At 33.0% G+C, this 21,423-nt stretch overlaps 1 protein-coding gene across 7 annotated transcripts in view; it reads left to right on the top strand.

Moving 5' to 3' along the window:
- The window catches only part of Exn (Ephexin), a 115,896-nt gene that overhangs the window by 20,487 nt on the left and 73,986 nt on the right, over window positions 1-21,423 (top strand). For 3 of the 7 annotated variants that reach the window (XM_076394107.1, XM_076394105.1, XM_076394111.1), the window contains exon 2: window positions 16,121-16,201. The exons of 1 other annotated variant lie outside the window; for it this stretch is intronic. Coding sequence is in view for 3 of the 6 variants with exons in the window: in XM_076394110.1 (XP_076250225.1) it covers window positions 20,034-20,043 (10 nt within the window). In the remaining 3 variants the exon portion in view is untranslated. Of the gene's footprint in view, window positions 1-16,120; window positions 16,202-19,945; window positions 20,044-21,423 lie in introns of those variants that run through there. 3 more of the 7 variants (XM_076394110.1, XM_076394104.1, XM_076394103.1) reach the window with 1 other exon arrangement.

The raw sequence follows: 21,423 nt of genomic DNA, 5'->3' as shown, positions 1-21,423 counted from the left end.
GTAAGAGGACCGTCCCGTCGCCTTTACCACTGCGCCAATCAAGCCGGCAAAAATTAATTAATTACTAATATTCTGATTTCTTGCGTGTTGTCCAAATTAAAATAAAACTAATTTACTTAAGTTAAAGTTCGTACTGCTTCCACGTTGCTGTGATTTAGCAATTTTATTTCATATTTTACACCGAAATCTTGGATCACTCCGTGTATCCATTTGATTCCCAGGCCATAGTGCAGCTCTTCGTTGGCTACGCTGCGATAAGTATTGGCAATTAGTCGTAGAATTTTATTTTGGGTGCGTTGGATTACTAGTTGGTTAGATGTCTCAGTGCAACCACATATTTGCTCCCCATAAGTCCATTGAAAATTGGCGTTATGATAAACTGATAAATCTTTTTGATCTTAGGTGAAGTGAAGAGTATCATCCGACTAACCAGTACAGTTGCTTGCTAACATGATGTTTCTAGTTTAACCTACCATCGATATATATTCCGAGGTATTTACCTGATTCTGCTTGAGCAATCGGGCATCCGTCAAGTGATATAATTATGTTTTTCTCGACAATACAATACAATTTATTTTCTCTCTTTGTGCAAATTAATTCATAAAGATGAGTTTATAATAATATAAAAAATATAAAATGAAAGAATACAAAATCGCTACGTAGTGGTGAAAAGAATTATGAATTGATTTGAATTAACCTCATAACATCAGAGCCAACTGATGATTATACACAGGACATATAAGAATTCTGCTGTTCTTTATAATTAACTATTCTGTTTTTGTTCTTTGATTATTGTTGTCTCTTTATTTCTGCTTGATTCTTAGTTACTTTGCTAATTCTGATTTTCCTTTCTTTTTACTGGCTAAATCTTCTTCTCACTCTCCGTTCTAGGCAAACCATGACTCTCTTCTTGATAATTTTCTTCTACTCTCTGCTCTGGCTAAATCTTCTCAATATCTCTACTGGATAAATCTTGCTGTTCACCGTAAATACATCATGTTGTATAGCTGAAGCTCCTCCGTCGGGTCCTTGGTGGTAGCTGAAACGGTTGGTTCAGAAATCCCTTCTGTATACTGATTTGTTCGAATTATCGGAGCGGGGAAGACTCTTCCAACTAGACCTTCACACGCGAATGAATCACGTTATTGCACAATGTCGAGCCTTTTGGAGTTTGATGGTTTAAGTGCCATAATAGGTGCTTTTCCACCAGGTCTAACTTTTTACATCTTTCGTTTACCCTTATACCTGGACAATGGGGATTATCCGAAACACTCGACAGCGAGCCGATGTGACATGCGGTACTTTTGGTACAATGGCCTGTCTTCACCAAATATTCGATACAAAACGATATTGTATATTATCTCAAATCATAATTCTTTTCCCATGTCACAAATGTTACAAAAAAACAGTTAAATAACCTAATAAATTTAACTCCTCAACATTACAAAGTCAAGAAACATTATAATTTTCCTAAATTTAAAATTACAGAATTTTCTTAAATATAAGAATTTACTGAATGTAGCAATTACACGTTAGAATTTTTATTATGAACTCTCTTTTTCTTTTTAGTATATTTTTTATAGATACTTAATTGTACCCTACCCATGTTTCATTTTTGTCCCTTACAATTCTATTTTCTTATACACCAAATCAAGCAACACTTAATTTTTTTTAATTATATTGCCTTTGCTCGGGATGTTTTACATAAATAATCGTTTTAAAAGGGATCACCATTTGCTGACAATTATGTATGAAAATTTTCCTTTCTTTTTACTGACTAAATCTTCTTCTCACTCTCCGTTCTAGGCAAACCATGACTCTCTTCTTGATAATTTTCTTCTACTCTCTGCTCTGGCTAAATCTTTTCAATATCTCTACTGGATAAATCTTGCTGTTCACCGTAAATACATCATGTTGTATAGCTGAAGCTCCTCCGTCGGGTCCTTGGTGGTAGCTGAAACGGTTGGTTCAGAAATCCCTTCTGTATACTGATTTGTTCGAATTATCGGAGCGGGAAAGACTCTTCCAACTAGACCTTCACACGCGAATGAATCACGTTATTGCACAATGTCGAGCCTTTTGGAGTTTGATGGTTTAAGTGCCATAATAGGTGCTTTTCCACCAGGTCTAACTTTTTACATCTGTCGTTTAGCCTTATATCTGGACAATGGAGATTATCCGAAACCCTCGACAGCGAGCCGATGTGACATGCGGTACTTTTGGTACAATGGCCTGTCCTCATCAAATATTCGATACAAAACGATATTGTATATTATCTCAAATCATAATTTTTTTCCCATATCACAGATGTTACAAAAAACAGTTAAATAACCTAATAAATCAGACTCCTAAACTTTATAAAGTCAAGAAACATTATAATTTTCCTAAATTTAAAATTAGATAAATTTAATTACGTCGCAACACAATATTTGAATTTACTGAATGTAGCAATTATACGTTAGAATTTTTATTATGAACTCTCTTTTTCTTTTTAGTATATTTTTTATAGGTACCTAATTGTACCCTACCCTGTTTCATTTTTGTCCCTTACAATTTTATTTTCTTATACACCAAATCAAGCAGCACCTAATTATTATTATTTTTTATTATATTGCCTTTCCTCGAGATGTTTTACATAAATAATCGTTTTAAAAGGGATCACCATTTGCTGACAATTATGTATGAAAATTCTCATTCAGATATTAATCTGAATGAGAATTTTCGTTAAATTTGGTTTTATACATTATTTTGCCAATAAATTTAAAAGTCTAGAGTTATATCGAATTATATCTGCTACTGATACCGTTAAATACAATTTATATTATATAACATAATGGCAGAATCATACAAATATATATAACCATTCTTGCTTGCAATATTACTAAATATAAACTTAGTTCTTAGGCTTTTTAGAGTTATACTGTCTGCTTCTTATTAGCATGAAATTGAAGGCATATATTTCTCTACCTCAAAAGCATCTGCGGAGAAATATGTTTGAAAAATATTATATTTATACTTACTTAAGTGTTTTTAAATATTGTAATGTGAACTGAGCAATTACAGATTCAATGTTTAACTGGTACCCATAATTTTCTTTTCGATGGGTTAAGGGAAATGATCTGTGAATATGCAGATGGTAATAAAAGTGTAGTATTTCTTAGATGGCTCGGTGAATGGAGGTAAAACGAAATGAAACGGTGGTGTTTACATTATGTGACCGTTATTTATTGACGATGTAAAATTCAAGGTCGCTACAGAAGACATTAAAATTACAGTTAGAAACTGCATCTTGGTTAAGCAGCCATCTTCCACATTTGGGTCCATAATCATCTGGTCGGCCTGAAATGCAAATAATATACCTCCAATAAGAGAAACGTCAACGTAAAAGATCATAAGAAATTTCCTAAAATGTTTCACTGTGTCCTTTTAAAAATTATTTCTTCGCTAGAGCAGTATTCTTATAAATAAATAATTTTATTTAAACCTTTATGTCATGAAAAACAACACTCTCATTATATTTCTACATTTAAACAAATGCTATTTACCTTAAATATTACAAAAATAACATCATTACAACAAATTTCTTTAAAATTATACAAAAAATACAAACACACAAATATAAGACGGTCGCTACTGTTGCGATAGACGCGGGTTCGAATCCTGCTGGTGCATATACATGCATAGCTTTATGTTTATGATGATAATTGTAAATGTCTTTAAAGGCAACAGTGGAAAATTTGACAAGGAATAACCATCCTAGTCACGCCAGTAACCAGTCTGGGTAACTCCGGATGTTTTCTGGGACGGCCTCTAGATTGGTCATTGGCCAGTCGATAGGCTTAATGCAGAGGACCGTGGTTCGGAGCCCACGTTAAACAGTAGGTCTACATATAAAATAAACCTCATTGATAAAAAGAAGAGTAAAATATATACAAAAATATAACCTAAGATGCAAAATTTAAATTCGAAAGAAAGAAAAGAAATCTGTAATCTTTTAATCTCCGGCCCTCTAGTGACGTAGACGCACAGTGAGAATATTGTTACGGGCGTGCCCATTTCAGTTCCCATTCTATATTTCTACGTTATGTGATATCGATAGTTTAAATTCCTTTAAAAGTCGCGTGATAGCGATCCGTCAAAATATTTACACACTTTTTATCGTGCGCGATGTTGACGCGAGACGAGAACGTGACATTCTTACGTCTCTTATTTACAAAATCAGAAAAACAGTTCAGTAACGGTTACCGTTTTTAATGGGCGCTATTATATTAATATTTTTCACCGGCTACGGCGAGAGCACTATCCGAAGGAATGCTAATAATCGCCTTTCGAAGTCGCTGGAAATTATCTGTAACGTGATTTCGACTAAAACGTATATAATACGTACTTAAAGAACGGTAACCGCTCGCTTGGGTATCGCATTTATTGGCTTCGAGTGGTACGAGGTTGATTTGAGGTCAAACGCATTAAAAAAAGTAACAGGTTATGAGGATTCATCCAAAAAGCCTTTAAATGCGTAAGCATCGCTGAAGAAATAGACAAAGAATTTATTGTTTATATGAGGAGCATTAATAACTAAGTTTCCAACATATTTGTATTCTTCTAGCATTCAGCAGTCAAACAAAAGCAGTTTATGGCGTAAATAGGTAGGCTAATATGCGGTTTTTTTTCGGCAAAACTACATAATTTTCAAGAAAATTGACAAATTTATTTATTCATTTTTATTTATTCAAGATGACATCCAAAAAAACCGTTTATCTTTTGAGCAAAACCATTCTTCCAGCCATTCTTGGAAACTGCTGCTCTGCAAGCGCGTGTATTGATGCGAAAAGTTGATAGTCGGAAGGGGCAAAGTTTGGAAAGTAGGGGGGGGGGTATGCGATAATATGTCCCATCCAAGTACTTCGAACGCTTCCTTGAACAGTTTTTCGTTATAAGACGCGTTATCTTGCTGTAAAATGACTTTATAGTGTCTTCGGGTCCATTCTGGACATTTTTCGATCATTCCATGGTTCAAATTGAGCTTAATTGCCGATAGCGATCATTATTGACTGTTTCAACAATTTGTAGTACACCACGCCACTCGAGCTCCACCAAACACGGAACATTTTCTTGCGATCAAAACAATTTGACCTTGGAATCGATCGCCCGGATTTTTAGTGCTTAGGGCTTTCCCCATTTCTCCTAATCGGTTGCTAATTGTTTATTGGGTTACATTTAACGCTTCTGCCAATTGTTTTTGAGTTTGGATTGCGTCTTTATCCAATAACTCACAATTTTCAAACCACGCCTCACGACTTTCAGCAGCTTTTTTATTTTAATTTTTTTTATTAATCTGTTAGAACGTCAACAATCTGCCGTGGGCAATAAGTGTTATTGTATGATTTCCGTTATATAATATACCCATCGTAACATGTAGAAGATCACTTCAGTAAGTGATTTGCTGTACAACTTATAATCTAAATCTTATTCTAGAGACTACTCTAACTTATTCTAGATAATCTCTACTGAGAGAATTCGATAAATTCATTATTTCCCTACATTTAATCGTTAAGAGTAATTTGTTGATATAAAAAGTATAAATAACCAATGAGCAGAGGCTAAATCAACTCTTCTATATTGTCTGGGATCTGTTTCCCGCGTAGTACTTTCAAGAAGACAAGATAATACAAACAGCATACATCAGTTTCCTCATCTTATACTCATGTTGAAAAATCAACATTTTCCTTTTGATCTTATTTTTATTATCTTGATCTTATTTTTTTCACCTAACAATTGTTTTGACGATGTTCTAGTTGATTAATATATTCAGTCCTCTTTATTTTTCCCTCTTGTTCGTCATTCTCTCTCTCATCTTCTAACCATCATGTCACAGCCATCATTGAGTGCATTTAAAATAAACAATTTATATATAGAAAATGAAACAGCAAACATATTGAATATGCACATTTATTTACCAAATTCGTTTTGTTTCAGTTTCTCATCTATAGATAGCTCTGAGAGGGAATTTAATTAGAGAAAATTTAATTAATTAGTATATTTACTGCCCATAGTCCGATTATTGTTAAAGTATTTAATGGGTGGGTGATACGGTTGGGTTCTTTTAAGTTTTCTTGTTACTTTCCATAATAGTATTCTGTTACCGTAGTTGGCGTTATATTTTCCAAGTATTTCTCCTTGGTTTTGGTCATTTTTGTTAAAATGCTTCAGCTGTCTTACCGGTTTTTTTGGTGAATTTTCTCTTAAACGTCAAAAAGAAGCAAATATAATGAAAATGAGACAGAAAACATATTGAATTTGAAGTATATAAATGTTCCTACCAAATTCGTCACTGCAATTGTTTTAGATAAAATATTCACCTAGACATCGTAATATTCCCATTCAGAAATTAAAACTAATATTTGCACTCCGTCCATATAAATGTTTTTATCAAGTAAAGTTAGACCGCCATTTGTTCTGAATATCTGGAATTTTTCACGGAATAGATTGATATAATATCTAAATATAACAATTTCCAACCACATATTCTCATACCAAAACATCCGTCAATCAATTTACTGACATTGTTGAGGTTTAGAGATTGTCCGGTGCGAGAAAGATATTTGATGAAATAGAAGGCAGCTACAAGAATTAGTAGAAAACATTCTACAGGATATATGATAAGATATGTTAAAATTTATAACTTCTCTCTAAAAGGACTCAATTTTATGACAGATAACACATCAGTTATTAATTCTAACCTTCAAATGCCACCTGTCATGATACATTTGGGATATATAAAAATATATAGAAAAATCATACTGACATATCACTAAAGACTTTAATGAACCAAAAAGCCTAATAATCATGTTTCTCAGTTTTTGTATGTATCAGTCATCTTTTTTAGACCTTTACTGTAAACTGACATAATATTTCTAAAATACAGTTACCTACGAGCTCAATAACTATAAATCTGTCCGTTCTAATTGCTTCGTAAAAAGCAATTACCTCCGAAGCTTTAAATGTTATACGACTGTAATAGCATTTCAAGAATTCATCTCTTGTTACTGGTGCCCATTCCAGTCGGTTCGTACATGGATTGCGACAGCAAGACGACTTCGCTTTCAAAGCATCGTAAAGGCAATCTTCACTTTCATTCGCTGTATTTGATTCCGTCCCAAGTACGTACAAGTGATAAGTGTATGTTTGTGTGTGTGTCATAATTAAATTGATAACTTGGTTGTTTAATTATAACCGGTATCAGGAAAATATCATCATGGTAAACGTGTTGATTCTTAACTGGAACATGTACTTTGGAAATATAAAACAACTATTTGTATTTGTATTACGTGCTTGCATGTGTTTTGGTCAGCAATGTTAAAATGTTAAATTCGATGGTTTTTACATTTATCTGTATAAAATAACACTTTTCTAGCAGATATACAGACGCTAATCATGGAAAGCTCAAAATTGCATTTCGACACTGTTTACTTTTGTCGTTGTTGGTTTAAATAAATCCAGTGTTCCATCATATCCGAATTTTCTGTATAGTCTAAACTATTTAAAAGTAGTAATTTTGATATCAAAGATCGGCTCGAAGTACCAAATAAGATTTTCAGTCAACTAATGAATGGATCAATCAACTATTTCCACACGTTAACATTACCACGAAAGATTCAAAACAATTGAAAATCCCTACCTGACGAATTAACTGAAAATTCCATTTCCAAGTGTTTCATCATCGCGGTTGAATTGCTTCGCAGACAAAAAAAAGGAAGTGGCTGTTCAGCTTAATTCGCCGTACTAACCAGACATACGGCCTTCTGATAACCATGTGCTTAGAATAGTGCAGCATGGTTTGGCTGGCACAGTTTTGAAACTTCTCAAATTTCAAAGACCTATACAATGTTTTCATAATTTTTTTTATCTAACATAATCAGATATTGATGTATAATGTTATTGCTGAAGTGATGCGGCGGAAAATCTGAAATAGTTCAGTTTGCTTTATAAACACTAACCATATCATATGAGACATCGTAGAAACACTGTAGGCAACCGTTTATGTGGTATAATGGTTAGAACGTTGAACTCATTCGAGGAGATCGCGGATAGATTACTAACAGGGCGACAACATTTTTTGTTCTAGTTTGGTTGGAACATTTGTCAAAACACCTAGACTAGGTAGCGGAGCCCGGAGCCTGAAGTGTTCCTTATTTTCAATCATTGTTTCTTTATTTCTATTTTTCCTGATATGGGCTGCACCTTTACTTCACTGACTCAACATATTTCAAAATGACTTCAAATAATAAGGAACTCACTAAAAAGTAATAAAGTTTGATTATAAACTTTGATTTTTAACACACAAAAACATTTTAAAATAAAATATATACATAATAGTCGTTCTAATAATTAAATAAAAATAAACAAAAAACTTATTTAACCTATCTACTACACGTATTTTATATTCTACTATATACACACAATTTAGCTTAATACCTAGCTTCTATTTTTCTATTTACAATATTATTTTAACTACTACCGACTGATCAGCTTGAAGTGAGTGCCGAGCTTAAACAATACAAAAATAATAATATAATTTTGTGACATACACACAAAATTAAAATACGAACAAAACAAATCTAATTTGTTACTCGTACCGACTTCAAAGTGATTCAAGTCGGTTCAATTTTTTTGTTAAAAATATTTTTTTATATTAAATATAACCAATAATATGATTCTAACCATATTATATTATTACGTTCTAAAATATGTTTTGTAGTATATTGTTATTTATTTTTTATTATATCTAATTAAGTAAACGTTCTTATTATCAATTACGGAATATGATATGCTATATTTAATATAACGTAATATACTTTTTAAATTTATATATCTCGTCTCACAAGATTTTAACCGGGTATGGCATTTTGGATTAATATACAAAATGGGCAAATTGCTACCGCGGAATTACTGTCGGCTGTTGGAATCATATCTTTTCAAAACAAAATTTAGAATCTCGTATGAAGGGACATTCTTAACACTTAAACCTATTTCGGGTGGAGTTCCATAGGGTAGTGTCTTGGGACAACTCCTATAACTGCTAAATTAGCTAAATACCTCGGAATATATATTAAAAGTAGGTTAAACTGGAAACATCATGTTATATAAAAAGCAGAGCATATTAGACTAAAAACTTGACCTAAAATAAAAGAGGTTGGTTTATCAGTTAACCATAAAGCGAAATTGGATTTATGGGGTGCAAATATGGGGTTGCACTGAAACATCAAACCAACTAGTAACGTAACCACCGAAGACCTGCACGATGACCTCAGAATCAAATGGATATACGAAGTTATTCAAGATTTCGTCTTGAAATATGAAATAAGGTTGCTAAATCTAAAAAACAATACAGCTACTGGATAACACGCAGGAAATCAGAAGATTAAAACGAACCAAACCGCACGAACATGTTTAGTGTATTCTGAACGTTATTCTTAGTTTTATAATTTGGGAAATAACATACATACTGATGTATCCGTACTGTGTTCACCAGTGTGTATTAATGGAAGTACAAAAGAACAGTAGTAATAAATTAATTTGTAAATTAAGATTGTACTAAACATATCTAATGTAAGATGTAATTAATAAAAATATCATAACATAGCTGATACTGCATAGCTATATCTAACATAGGAAACTGTTCCTGATTTCCTTCATCTACAATAAGACGCGAATACCCCGCGTATTTTGAAAGCGATAATTAGAAAGATGTTACGCGATGGCCATACAGAAGAATGCTCGAAACTATTTACCACATTCATTTGCAACCATTTTAAACGGCTGCTCCTATTTTAAGCGTCGAAAACTTGTCCGTATACCGTCAATTACGTCTGAAACCTACTTTCGCAAAATCGAAAACGCCACAAAACGTAACAGCAAAGCGAATAGATGTAGCGTACGCTGTAAGATAGTCTTTTTTATTTTACTACAGGTAATCGCGTTGGGATGGTCGTCTTTCATTCAAAGCGTAGTATGCGAAAACAAAACAGGTTGTTATTCTTGCACCAAACGAAATATCGAAATAATATAGTTGTTAGTTTTATTGATTTTTAATGACTATTTTGATATAACGGTTAATTTTTCTTTTAATCTTAAGGTGGGTGTTGTAACCTAACTCGTGTTTAGTACCTAATTAAACCAAGTGTCAATTGAAATTTGATATATCATGATCACCTTGATTTAATGAAATAGTCGGCTGTTAAAATATTATCAGGAAGTTTTTTTTAATTGTGTTTTTATATTGGTTTGGTAGCACAGTGGTTAAGGCAATGGGACGGTTCTAATACCGATGCGATCGATAATCGCTGTTTTAAATCCAGCCCAGTACATTCATGAAAAGGAAACAATACAAATAGTAAATATGTATTAATTTGTAAAAGAATATCTTAATTTATAAATACGAAGTTACAGAAGTTATGAAACGTATAGGGTTTAAATCAAAAATGTTTAGTTTTTTCAGTTTGAAATTTTTACTTCAAATCAATTTCAATTTCGAATTTTAATCAACCATGGCTGTATTAGTCTGAATTTTATCCAATAAGTTTTGTAATTTACTGTCTTCGAACTCTTGGTCCTGGAAATCGTCTGGGTTTTTGGCTCATCAATTGTTAAACTATCTGCAAGTTCTTTTAAAATTTGGGCTGGATTTTCGTCCAATACATTCTGCAGTTCATTATATTCGAACTTCTTTAGTTCTCGACATCATGTTTTGTCATTGCCAACCAATACCGACAACTGGGATATAACGAAGCAACATCATCATAGGTTTCTAAAAGTGTTAGATGAGTTTCAGCAGATTTCTTGTCTGTATACACTTAATAACTGAATAAAACTAAACGAAAAACTGTTATGTAGTTAATTAATGTTCACATTGATAGTTCATAACATTACCAATAATGACTGATCAAAATGCATGCAGTATGCTACTAATATTTCATTGCAATTAGAGGTCTTAGTTATATTTGAAATTAAAAATTCTTTACAGCATAGTAAAAGTTTCTTTTTTATTAGTTGATGTTTTTCATTTTGTAAAAACTAGTGTTGGGAACTATCGACTCTTTAGTAATTGACTACTTTTGGCTGTCGCTATTCTTGGTTCGACTGATTTTACTACTTTTTACCAGTGACCGTTTCAGTCGTATACTTTTAGTTACTGTTTTTGATTCTACTAGTTTGATTCAACTGATTTTTAACGTTCTGGCTCTGTCGTTCTAGCCTCGACCTTGACAAAAATGTACCCAATTTATGAACAATACCTAAAAGTATTGTCTATATTTATTATAGTATATTATTTGAAAATAGCAATTAGCATATTAAAATACGATTAAACATGTGTGTGGTATTATTCCATTCCATAGAAAAATTCTGTTCCTTTTTACAGATCCACAGAACACTCAAGTATGAAAGTAATACACTATTCCGCTTAAAATGGCATTATTAATTGCGTGTAAATAGTATTCAGTAATAATTTTTTTCCTTTTTTTTTTGAAAGTTAGTACGTGAAGGAATATCTACATCTCCGTATCGCTTATTCTACCGTTGGAAAATATAAGCACATATAAACTTAACTGCTCCAAGCAATTATCTCGGTCCTTTCCTTTCTCGCAATTTATACAGGAAAGGATTCGTACATCTTCGTCTGTCATCACGAATTGAAAAAAAAAACAGTCGAACCGTGCTAGTTTTTTAACTATCGACTGTTTCGACTGTTTTCAGTCGATAGTTCCCAATGCTAGTAAAAACTAAAAGAACTGAATTATCAGCTTAATACATTAATAAGTTATATAACCGATAAGTAACTAATTAAAAGTCGTAATAAAAACAACAAACCAATATTTCTACTAACATTTTGTTCAATTATAAAAATAAACTAACTAAAACCTGTTTTATCTTCTTAAAGAAACATCAATGCGTATAACATATGGAGCCGATCTAAACGACTTACACACCGATGATGAAAGATCTGTTTGTTATGTAATGAATTTTCTGCCGGCAGTCATTACAATTTATGGATGCAAATGCAATATAATCAACGGCAATCTAGATTGCCATGAACGTAGAATTATACTTTTGCAATGAATCGAGTGAATGCTATTTACAGAAATATCGATATTTTCCGTATTAAACGATAGAAATCTGTAATATACAAGGGATACATTGATCCTAGTTAAGATTAAATGCGCTATTAATTTAAACTTGTTATTACGTTATATGTTTTGTTAATTTATTAATTATTTTCATTATGTTATGCCTAAGCAATATTACTAGATATTATAAGAATTGCCTGTATATTATCGGGAATCAACAGCAAAAGTAATATATTTCGAGTTGAAAGAATGAGTGTTATTCCGAAATTTTGTTGACATTTTTCTGGTCTTTATCCAATAACTTCCCAATCTCATCTTTAGTAATAAGCACTTTCAAAACTTCATAAATGTTTTCATTTTGCAGTGTACACTACAGTGCCTTAATAAAAAGTTTAAAATCACATGTTTTGGGAAAAATTGGTGAAATGTATATTAATTAAACCTATCTTTCCACAACTTTTCATACAACTTTTTCTTTTCTTTCGGCCAGCATGATGCCGTTCTGGTCTAAATACGGTGGAATGTCTGACGCTTACCCCATCGCCCTGGAGTGACGAGTTTGACCAGGTTGTGTGGGACTATCTCGGGGCTTACCAAGACACTAAATCAACCTCTTCACAGCTGATCACTAGAGATCACTACTGTTACAGCTTAATTTTGGTGATGATGTACCCGCCAACCGGACAGCTGTTATGTTAGTTTAGTTAGTTTTCACACGACCAGATAGTGTCGTATGAAGTAAAAGAAAGAATTGCAATGAGGGAAGTATCGTTGCAGCCTAGAGAGGTGGAGAGTTTGCCAGAGACAAGAGCTAAATGCACAGAATATCGTGAATAAGTGCATTCTCTAAAGATCTGAAGCTGAGTTGTTTATAAAAAACGTGACACATTAATTGCTCGATTTTTGGATTGTCAATTTCTCTGTGAATTTGATCATTTCTGACAAACCATGGACAGTTATAATGCTCCTGAGAAACTTATTTTGGAAAACCAGTTCGACCTGGTTCGATGTCACAAACTTGAAGTAGACATTACATCTGTAGAGTAAAACGGAACGTATTAATGTCTTCCTTTGCATGGCTATATAACAGGTCAATTGTTATTCTTTTGAGATCTGAGAACAGAAAATAGTCGCTGGGTGCCAGATCTGGAGAATACTAGATGAGGGAGCAATTCGAAGCTTGTGACACGGTGTATTGTCTTTGTGAAGCAGCACTCTTTTGCTTCAAATGCGGTCATTTTTTGGCGATTTCTTGTTTCAAACGGTCCAATAACGCTATGTAGTAGTCGTTGTTGATGGTCCTTCCTTTTCAAGGTAAACGCTTCCCACGCTTTGGATCGAGTTCATCATATGCAGTCCACTCAGATGACTGTCGATTGGAATTCGGACTGAATTGATGGAGCCATGTTTCATCCATTGTCACATATCGACGCAAAAACTCGGGTTTATTACGCTTGATCATCTTCAAACACTGCTCCGAATCATCAACTCGTCGTTGTTTTTGGTCAAAAGTGAGCTTGCGCGACACCCACTTTAGTTTAATAGCAGCGTTGTCAACTTGTAGATTATTTCCTAATCTGCGGGAAATTTCATGTTGATTGGAGATTTGGCGTCATTCGGAGAAAATACGGAGATTTTGACATCTCAACAGAAATATAATATCAATAGTCCGGGCCGGAACTCCTACAAGAATCAATGTTACAGTCGGTCATAGATAACCATTATAAAAAATAAATCATAAATATTCATAAAACATGGGCTTGAATTTCATGAAGATAATATTGATGGTGAATGCTACTGGGCTAAATTGTTAAACATTAAAAATGTTGCGGGAGAATATTTGTCCCGAAACATAGAAATTGTGATGTCTTTACTGCTGATACTGTCGTTTTCGAATGCACTGGGCTAGTGAAAATATAGTGTCCTTAAAAATCCATTAGATATATTCCATAGTATTTTAACGGCAATAAGAGAAAGGAATAAGAAATTGACTGACAGTGTCCAGTTAACCCATCAAGCAATATGTTTGCAAGGAAAATATGGAAAGTTATAATTCATAACATGATGCTTTATTCTATATTAAAAAAGATAAAGGTAGATATTGTTTAAACAGTTGAGACTTGTATTATTTATTAATACAATTTCGAGAGGACTTTGTGGGGAACCTGTAAATTCTAATTAATATATTCTAATAAATTGGCATTGCCAACCATGTTTAACAATTAGCTTTAACTATTTAACAGTTATTTACATTAATTCTTCTAGTATGTAAATATATGCAAGCACTTACTATCTTGCTAAGCTTGAGGTTTAGTTGAGATGCACCACCTAGCATCTCAAATGTTTTATAAATACATTTCTTTCCTTTTTTATAGAATTATTAACTTTTACTGTCAGCGACACCTAGTTATATTTTCTGATGGTGGTGAATCGATTTCCACTTATCTCATTTGATCTGACAAATATTTTCTATAGACACGTTTTTAATATACCAATTTAATTACATATTTGCTTTATTCAATTAGGTTAAACTATTTAACAGTTATTTACATTTATTCTTCTAGTATGTAAATATATGCAAGCACTTACTATCTTGCTAAGCTTGAGGTTTAGTTGAGATGCATCCCCTAGCATCTCAAATGTTTTATAAATACATTTATTTCCTTTTGTATAGAATTATAAACTTTTACTGATAGCGACTCCTAGTTATATTTTCTGATGGTGGTGAATCGATTTCCACTTATCTCATTTGATATGACAAATATTTTCTATAGACACGTTTTTAATATACCAATTTAATTACATATTTGCTTTATTCAATTAGGTTAAACTATTTAACAGTTATTTACATTTATTCTTCTAGTATGTAAATATATGCAAGCACTTACTATCTTGCTAAGCTTGAGGTTTAGTTGAGATGCACCACCTAGCATCTCAAATGATTTATAAATGCATTTATTTCCTTTTGTATAGAATTATAAACTTTTACTGTCAGCGACACCTAGTTATATTTTCTGATGGTGGTGAATCGATTTCCACTTATCTCATTTGATCTGACAAATATTTTCTATAGACACGTTTTTAATATACCAATTTAATTACATATTTGCTTTATTCAATTAGGTTAAACTATTTAACAGTTATTTACATTTATTCTTCTAGTATGTAAATATATGCAAGCACTTACTATCTTGCTAAGCTTGAGGTTTAGTTGAGATGCACCCCCTAGCATCTCAAATGTTTTATAAATACATTTATTGCCTTTTGTATAGAATTATAAACTTTTACTGATAGCGACTCCTAGTTATATTTTCTGATGGTGGTGAATCGATTTCCACTTATCTCATTTGATATGACAAATATTTTCTATAGAGACGTTTTTAATATACCAATTTAATTACATATTTGCTTTATTCAATTAGGTTAAACTATTTAACAGTTATTTACATTTATTCTTCTAGTATGTAAATATATGCAGGCACTTACTATCTTGCTAAGCTTGAGGTTTAGTTGAGATGCACCACCTAGCATCTCAAATGTTTTATAAATACATTTATTTCCTTTTGTATAGAATTATAAACTTTTACTGATAGCGACTCCTAGTTATATTTTCTGATGGTGGTGAATCGATTTCCACTTATCTCATTTGATATGACAAATATTTTCTATAGAGACGTTTTTAATATACCAATTTAATTACATATTTGCTTTATTCAATTAGGTTAAACTATTTAACAGTTATTTACATTTATTCTTCTAGTATGTAAATATATGCAAGCACTTACTATCTTGCTAAGCTTGAGGTTTAGTTGAGATGCACCCCCTAGCATCTCAAATGTTTTATAAATACATTTATTTCCTTTTGTATAGAATTATAAACTTTTGCTGATAGAGACACCTAGTTATATTTTCTGATGGTGGTGAATCGATTTCCACTTATCTCATTTGATATGACAAATATTATCTATAGATATGTTTTTAATATATTATTACAGATCTGTTCCGCTCAACTGATAACTGAGCCCGCACTACCTTTATACGTACCAATGGTAATATTCTTGAAGATACTTGATAAGGTAAGTTAAGAATTCACACAAATTTCATTTGTATTAAATATTTGGTAAATATCCAAACGAAAATTAATAAATTAATAAATATCGCTATCATGTTAACATAGATTCATAAAGTTCTAATGTAATTCGACTAGCCACAATATGTTTAAGTAATCCTAACATTCATAATTAATACAGTCGAATATTTAGTTACATAATACATAATACCTAGACAACTACGTCCTTAAAAACACGTAAATTAGATTTTAGCTTTGGCCTGTTTAAAATATATTTTCCTTTCTACTATGTTACGTGTAAAAACTAACTCTTTATATTTTCATTCAGTTTTAACTTCATAGGCCATCAATATGCTATAAAAATACGAGGTTTTTGCTAACTTCCTCTGTTATTAACCATTTTCAAGTACTGTTTTGAGTACACTCTTAGGTACCGATTGTGGATTTTTAGCTGTATTTTAATCTTGTATTAGATATGTATAGTGCAGATCAATTCAATACGAGTACGGGATAAATACATTAGTGTGTATTTCACAATATTTGAATTAAAATAGACCAACATAAATTAGTAGTACCAATTAAACACTTTATATAAGTTCGTGCGGTTTGGTTCGCGCCAATCTTCTAATTTCCTACACATTAGCTAGTAGTTGTACTGCTCTCACGTTGCTTTGATTTAGTAACCTTCTTTCATGTTTGACGGTAAAACCTTGGACAACTTCGTGATGACAGTATGATGACTTAGTGCAACCCAATAAAGGTCATATAAATGAATTTACAAAACTATAAATTCAGTAATTTTATAATTGCTGAAAAAGGAAGAGGAGAAAACTGGTAAATATATTATATAGCGCGACTATTTTATGATTCTGGTTAGTCTGAAATATAGTCGATCTAACACGTTTTAACCAATACATATTTCATAACTTATATATGTATGATGTATTCGTTATGTTAATGGTTGTAGCATTGCAATACTAATTTATATATCGATATACAAGATATCTGAAAGAATTTGAAACAGTGACTTTTTCGATCTTCGCCGCTTAAGTAATGAGCCAACATTACTGTCATTGATCGTCAATATTGGAAAAACATGGAGAGCGTTTATAACAATAAAAGTGTTTAATATGTGCAATCATTACATCGCACCTTGTAGAAATATTTAAAGAAGTTTGATCTGCATCAAAAAATGTCCAGAATGGACCGGAAGACACGGCAAAGTGATTTTAGAGCACGATAACGCGCCGTTTCATAAAGCAAATCCGGCCAAGGAAGCGTTGAAAGCACTTGAATGGGACATATTATTGCACCCGCCGTACTCTTCAGACTTTGCCCCGTCCGACTATTAACTTTTTGCATCAATGGGACGCGAACTTGTAGAGCAACAATTCGCCAAGAAGTTAGAAAATGGCTCGATTGATTTTGCTCAAAGGAGAAACAGTTTTTTTGTGATGGCATCTATACATTATCTGAAAGATGAGCAAATGTATAGAATGGATATGGATATGGCCAATACTTTGAATAAGTAAATGTTTCCATTTTTTCCGAAACAAAACGGTAATGACTTTCCGAAACACCTGGTATATGCTTACTTTTTAATATTTTTGATGTACATTCTAGTTCTTATTTGCCTAAAGTTGAAGATTCGTCTGTTCGAAAGAATCTGCGAAGAAAATAATATGATATAGTTTTCGGTTTTCAAACCTCTCAATTAGCCCCTTTGATAAAACTATTTATACTCCTAATTCCTTTTACAGGTTTTTTTTTGTGAATTGAATGGCTACAACTTCTATTGATTGCAGTTTTGAACTTATGTATAAACCCTCCAATAAGACAGCCAATACACGTAGGTGACGTCGCATATACTGGCAAATGCACTTCGCAAAAATATAAAATTCATTTTAAACTCTTGACGTGTTTTTTCTTCTCATTTTACCTTACAACGGGATGTAGCTTCGGAACATGTCACCCAGTCAGTTTATAATATTCATACTGTGTTGGTATTGATCGACCCTGTCCTTGTCCAATGCCTACAAACTTCTTCAAAACATTAGTGATAACAGTTAGAGGCTGCAAACCGGCAAACGTTGTATACCAAAATTCTAAGTTAATACGACAACATTGCGACTTGCTCACGTAATAAATGTTGATGAATTGGCCGTTTTATTGAATATACTATGTGTATTTCAATTCAGTTATAGTAGTAGCGTGTTATATTGAGCAGAGCTCTTTCAAATTTCGATCCATAATCATCCAATCTGAATCTAAAAATAAAATTTCCTTTAATTATATTAGAATTAAAATTAATATCTGGGTTTCTTACTTCTAAGCTTGAACGGGATCCTTTGGAAAATAATGCATTTATTTAAGTCTTAACATATTAGCCCACAACTGTTTTGTTTTGTTTTACTTTTTTTACATTGGCCATTTACGTAGAGGACGTGGATACTACCGGGCGACGGGAATACTGAGATGTACACTTTTGGATATAAAGGCTGGCGCTTTGACTGGAAAGAATCAGCCCAAATCCAGCACGCTATCTGCAAACGCAATGGCGTGTATAGTCTGCTCTTCACACTCCTCTGTACAAAATGCTAGTCCACCCAGTCTGCTTCTTCAGAGCACAGGTGTGGTACAGGTACGTCTCTGAGAGACAATTTGCTCAATTTCAAGTGTTCCAATTCAAAAAGTCTGCGCGTTGCTCAATGCCCCATGGTTTATGAAGAACGCCAACACTCACCTCGAATCAGGCATCCCGTTTGTGAAGAATTTCACGAACATGCTCAGTGTAAGGTTCTCCATAGGCGCCTTAGAACACGACAACACCTTGATTAAATCCCTACCCATCTACAAACCTCGGTAGTAAACCAACTACGACAATCCCAGTCGTAACCCAGGGTCTCTGTCGTCCGCAAAACACCACTATCCCGAACCCGAAGCGAAATAAGCAAAAGACCATTTGATTCTCGCTGGTCATCATGGAAAAAGAAAAAAAAACTGGAAAGAATACAGTTTCTTAAAGTCTCTCGAAGAGTACTTGTTGTCACCGTTGTAATTACCTATATTATCAAGATAGTGACCAATATAATGTTTTGTTGAACATTTGTATTTTATTGACTAAGAAATAAAAGTATTTCTTAAATTTTATCAGAAATGCTATAAAATCAAACTTAACGCAAATATAACCAAAGATTAATATCTTCAATCATCTAATAACTCAGATGAACAGTGACAAAATATTTACAATTGGTCCCATTTAACCTTCCATTCTATGCCTATTGCTCTATATCGAAATATTAGTTCGAAATTTAATCCTGAATAGGATAAAATATGTAGCGTAGCAAATATCATAATGAAATTAAATCAAGTGACCCTGCGCGAAAAAAAAACAAAACAACCGTAACGAATGAAGTTCAAGCATGGGGCGCGTCCGCCAAACGAACAGAAAAAAATTAAACAAGAATATTCCACGTTTTATTGTCAACACACTCGCGACCACGAACGCGCGTTCACACACACACAAACACACGCTCGTAACTGTTTTAGCTTATTATGCAAAATATTTTCCTACTTAACATGGTTTTAAGGCAACCCAACTCGTTTTGTATAATACCGTTTGTTGTTGTTCTCCTACTGGTCAGTTAATTGATACGGCAAAAGGTAAATGACGGACTGTGCGGTATCTCGTTCGATTTCCGATTTCAGTTTCGTTCCGCGCCATGCCGACAGACGAGCGCTCGTCACCTGATCACTAGAAAAAAATGTGTGCCAATTTCGACTTCCGGTTGTGATAAACAAACAAACCGACGTATTTCGCTTGATCAGCTGAGTGAGTAATGATTCTAGGTGAGTTCTTCTTGTATCATGGTGAATGTCCGAAATGTGACTAATAATATGTTTTGTCGAAGATATGTTGTGGTTTAATTTCAAATATACACGAACAGTATTGAAATATTTCTTGATTATTATATTTCAGTCGCGTGAATCAACAGTGTAAATATTATAAACGTTGATGGTGGTATGGCATATCGACAGTTTCCGGCTGTTAACATTTTTGAGTAGATATTTATTTAAGTTATAGAAGGTGTAATGTATAAAATTAAATCATAAAATTTACTTGACAAATATTTCATCTTAACGAAAAGAAATGACAATTTATCGGAAAGACTATACAGACGGTACTATTGGTATAACAGCGAAGTAACAACATCTGTAAAACCACTTAATTTATCTGCCAAATTCGGTAGTTTTGACATATCTCTACATAAATGAACAGCTTTTCTTTTAGTGTTATTGAGCTCTTCAGTATATACAAACATTAGTCATAGAACGGTCAAAATTGCAAAAATCACTGCTTGTGTTGTTTGATTTGAAGAAATCTGCTGCTGGCACCAATAAAACATTTTTAAACTTACAATAATGCTGCTCCGTCATATCCCAATTAATGATTTTGGTTTGTACTATTTAAAAGTGGTGATTTTAATATAAATTGTTAAGTATAATATTTCTTCTTTCGTTAAAAGAAGGAATCTGTGTTAAGTACAGTAAGGGATTTTCGAGTTATGTAGTTGTTAGATATATATAAGTGTCAGTCAAGAGAAAAACCACGATGTTGCTGTATATAGATCAATCACTAGTTCGTTTATAGAGTCTTCAAAAGTTTAGAGAGGTGTATTAAATTAATAAAGCTGTCTGTTAAAGTGATTTCAGAATATCAATTAATAACCTAAAATCTCAACATAAACGTCACCGAAGAACGATTGCAGCATCCTAAAAAGTTCGAGGTCAATGAAGTGCAAGGCTTGTTAGATAAAAAACCAGGTCAAACTCTCAAAGGACTTACAAATAGCTTGGTGGTTGTTGCATCAAGTATTTCCAGGTATTTAAATGCCATAGGAAAAGTTCGGAAGGTGGGGAGGGGGGTTATCGCTACCATACGAATTGGCTGAAAAAGTGTTTTCTGTGGCGTATTGTGATTCGGGATGAAAAGTGACTTTACTGCGATAATCTTGAGTCGAGTTATATCTGGACTGGACCTACAGTTTAACATGGACTCCGAACCACGGTCCTCGGCATTAAGCCTACCAACTGGTAACCAACTTAGAGACCATTCCAGAAGACATCCGGTCTTACACAGCCTGGTTACTGGCGAGACTGGGATGATTATTTTTTATTGGATTTTTCACTGTTGCCCGTAAAAGCTTTTACAAATACAATCACAAGCAA

Source organism: Rhynchophorus ferrugineus, unplaced genomic scaffold (genome assembly GCF_030347505.1).
Source record: "Rhynchophorus ferrugineus isolate W39M unplaced genomic scaffold, kcgeb_rfMv2 rfM2, whole genome shotgun sequence".
NCBI classification, from domain to species: Eukaryota; Metazoa; Arthropoda; class Insecta; order Coleoptera; family Curculionidae; genus Rhynchophorus; species Rhynchophorus ferrugineus.
The sequence above is the reverse complement of the archived record's forward strand: the minus strand, read 5'-3'. Positions and strand labels throughout refer to the sequence as shown.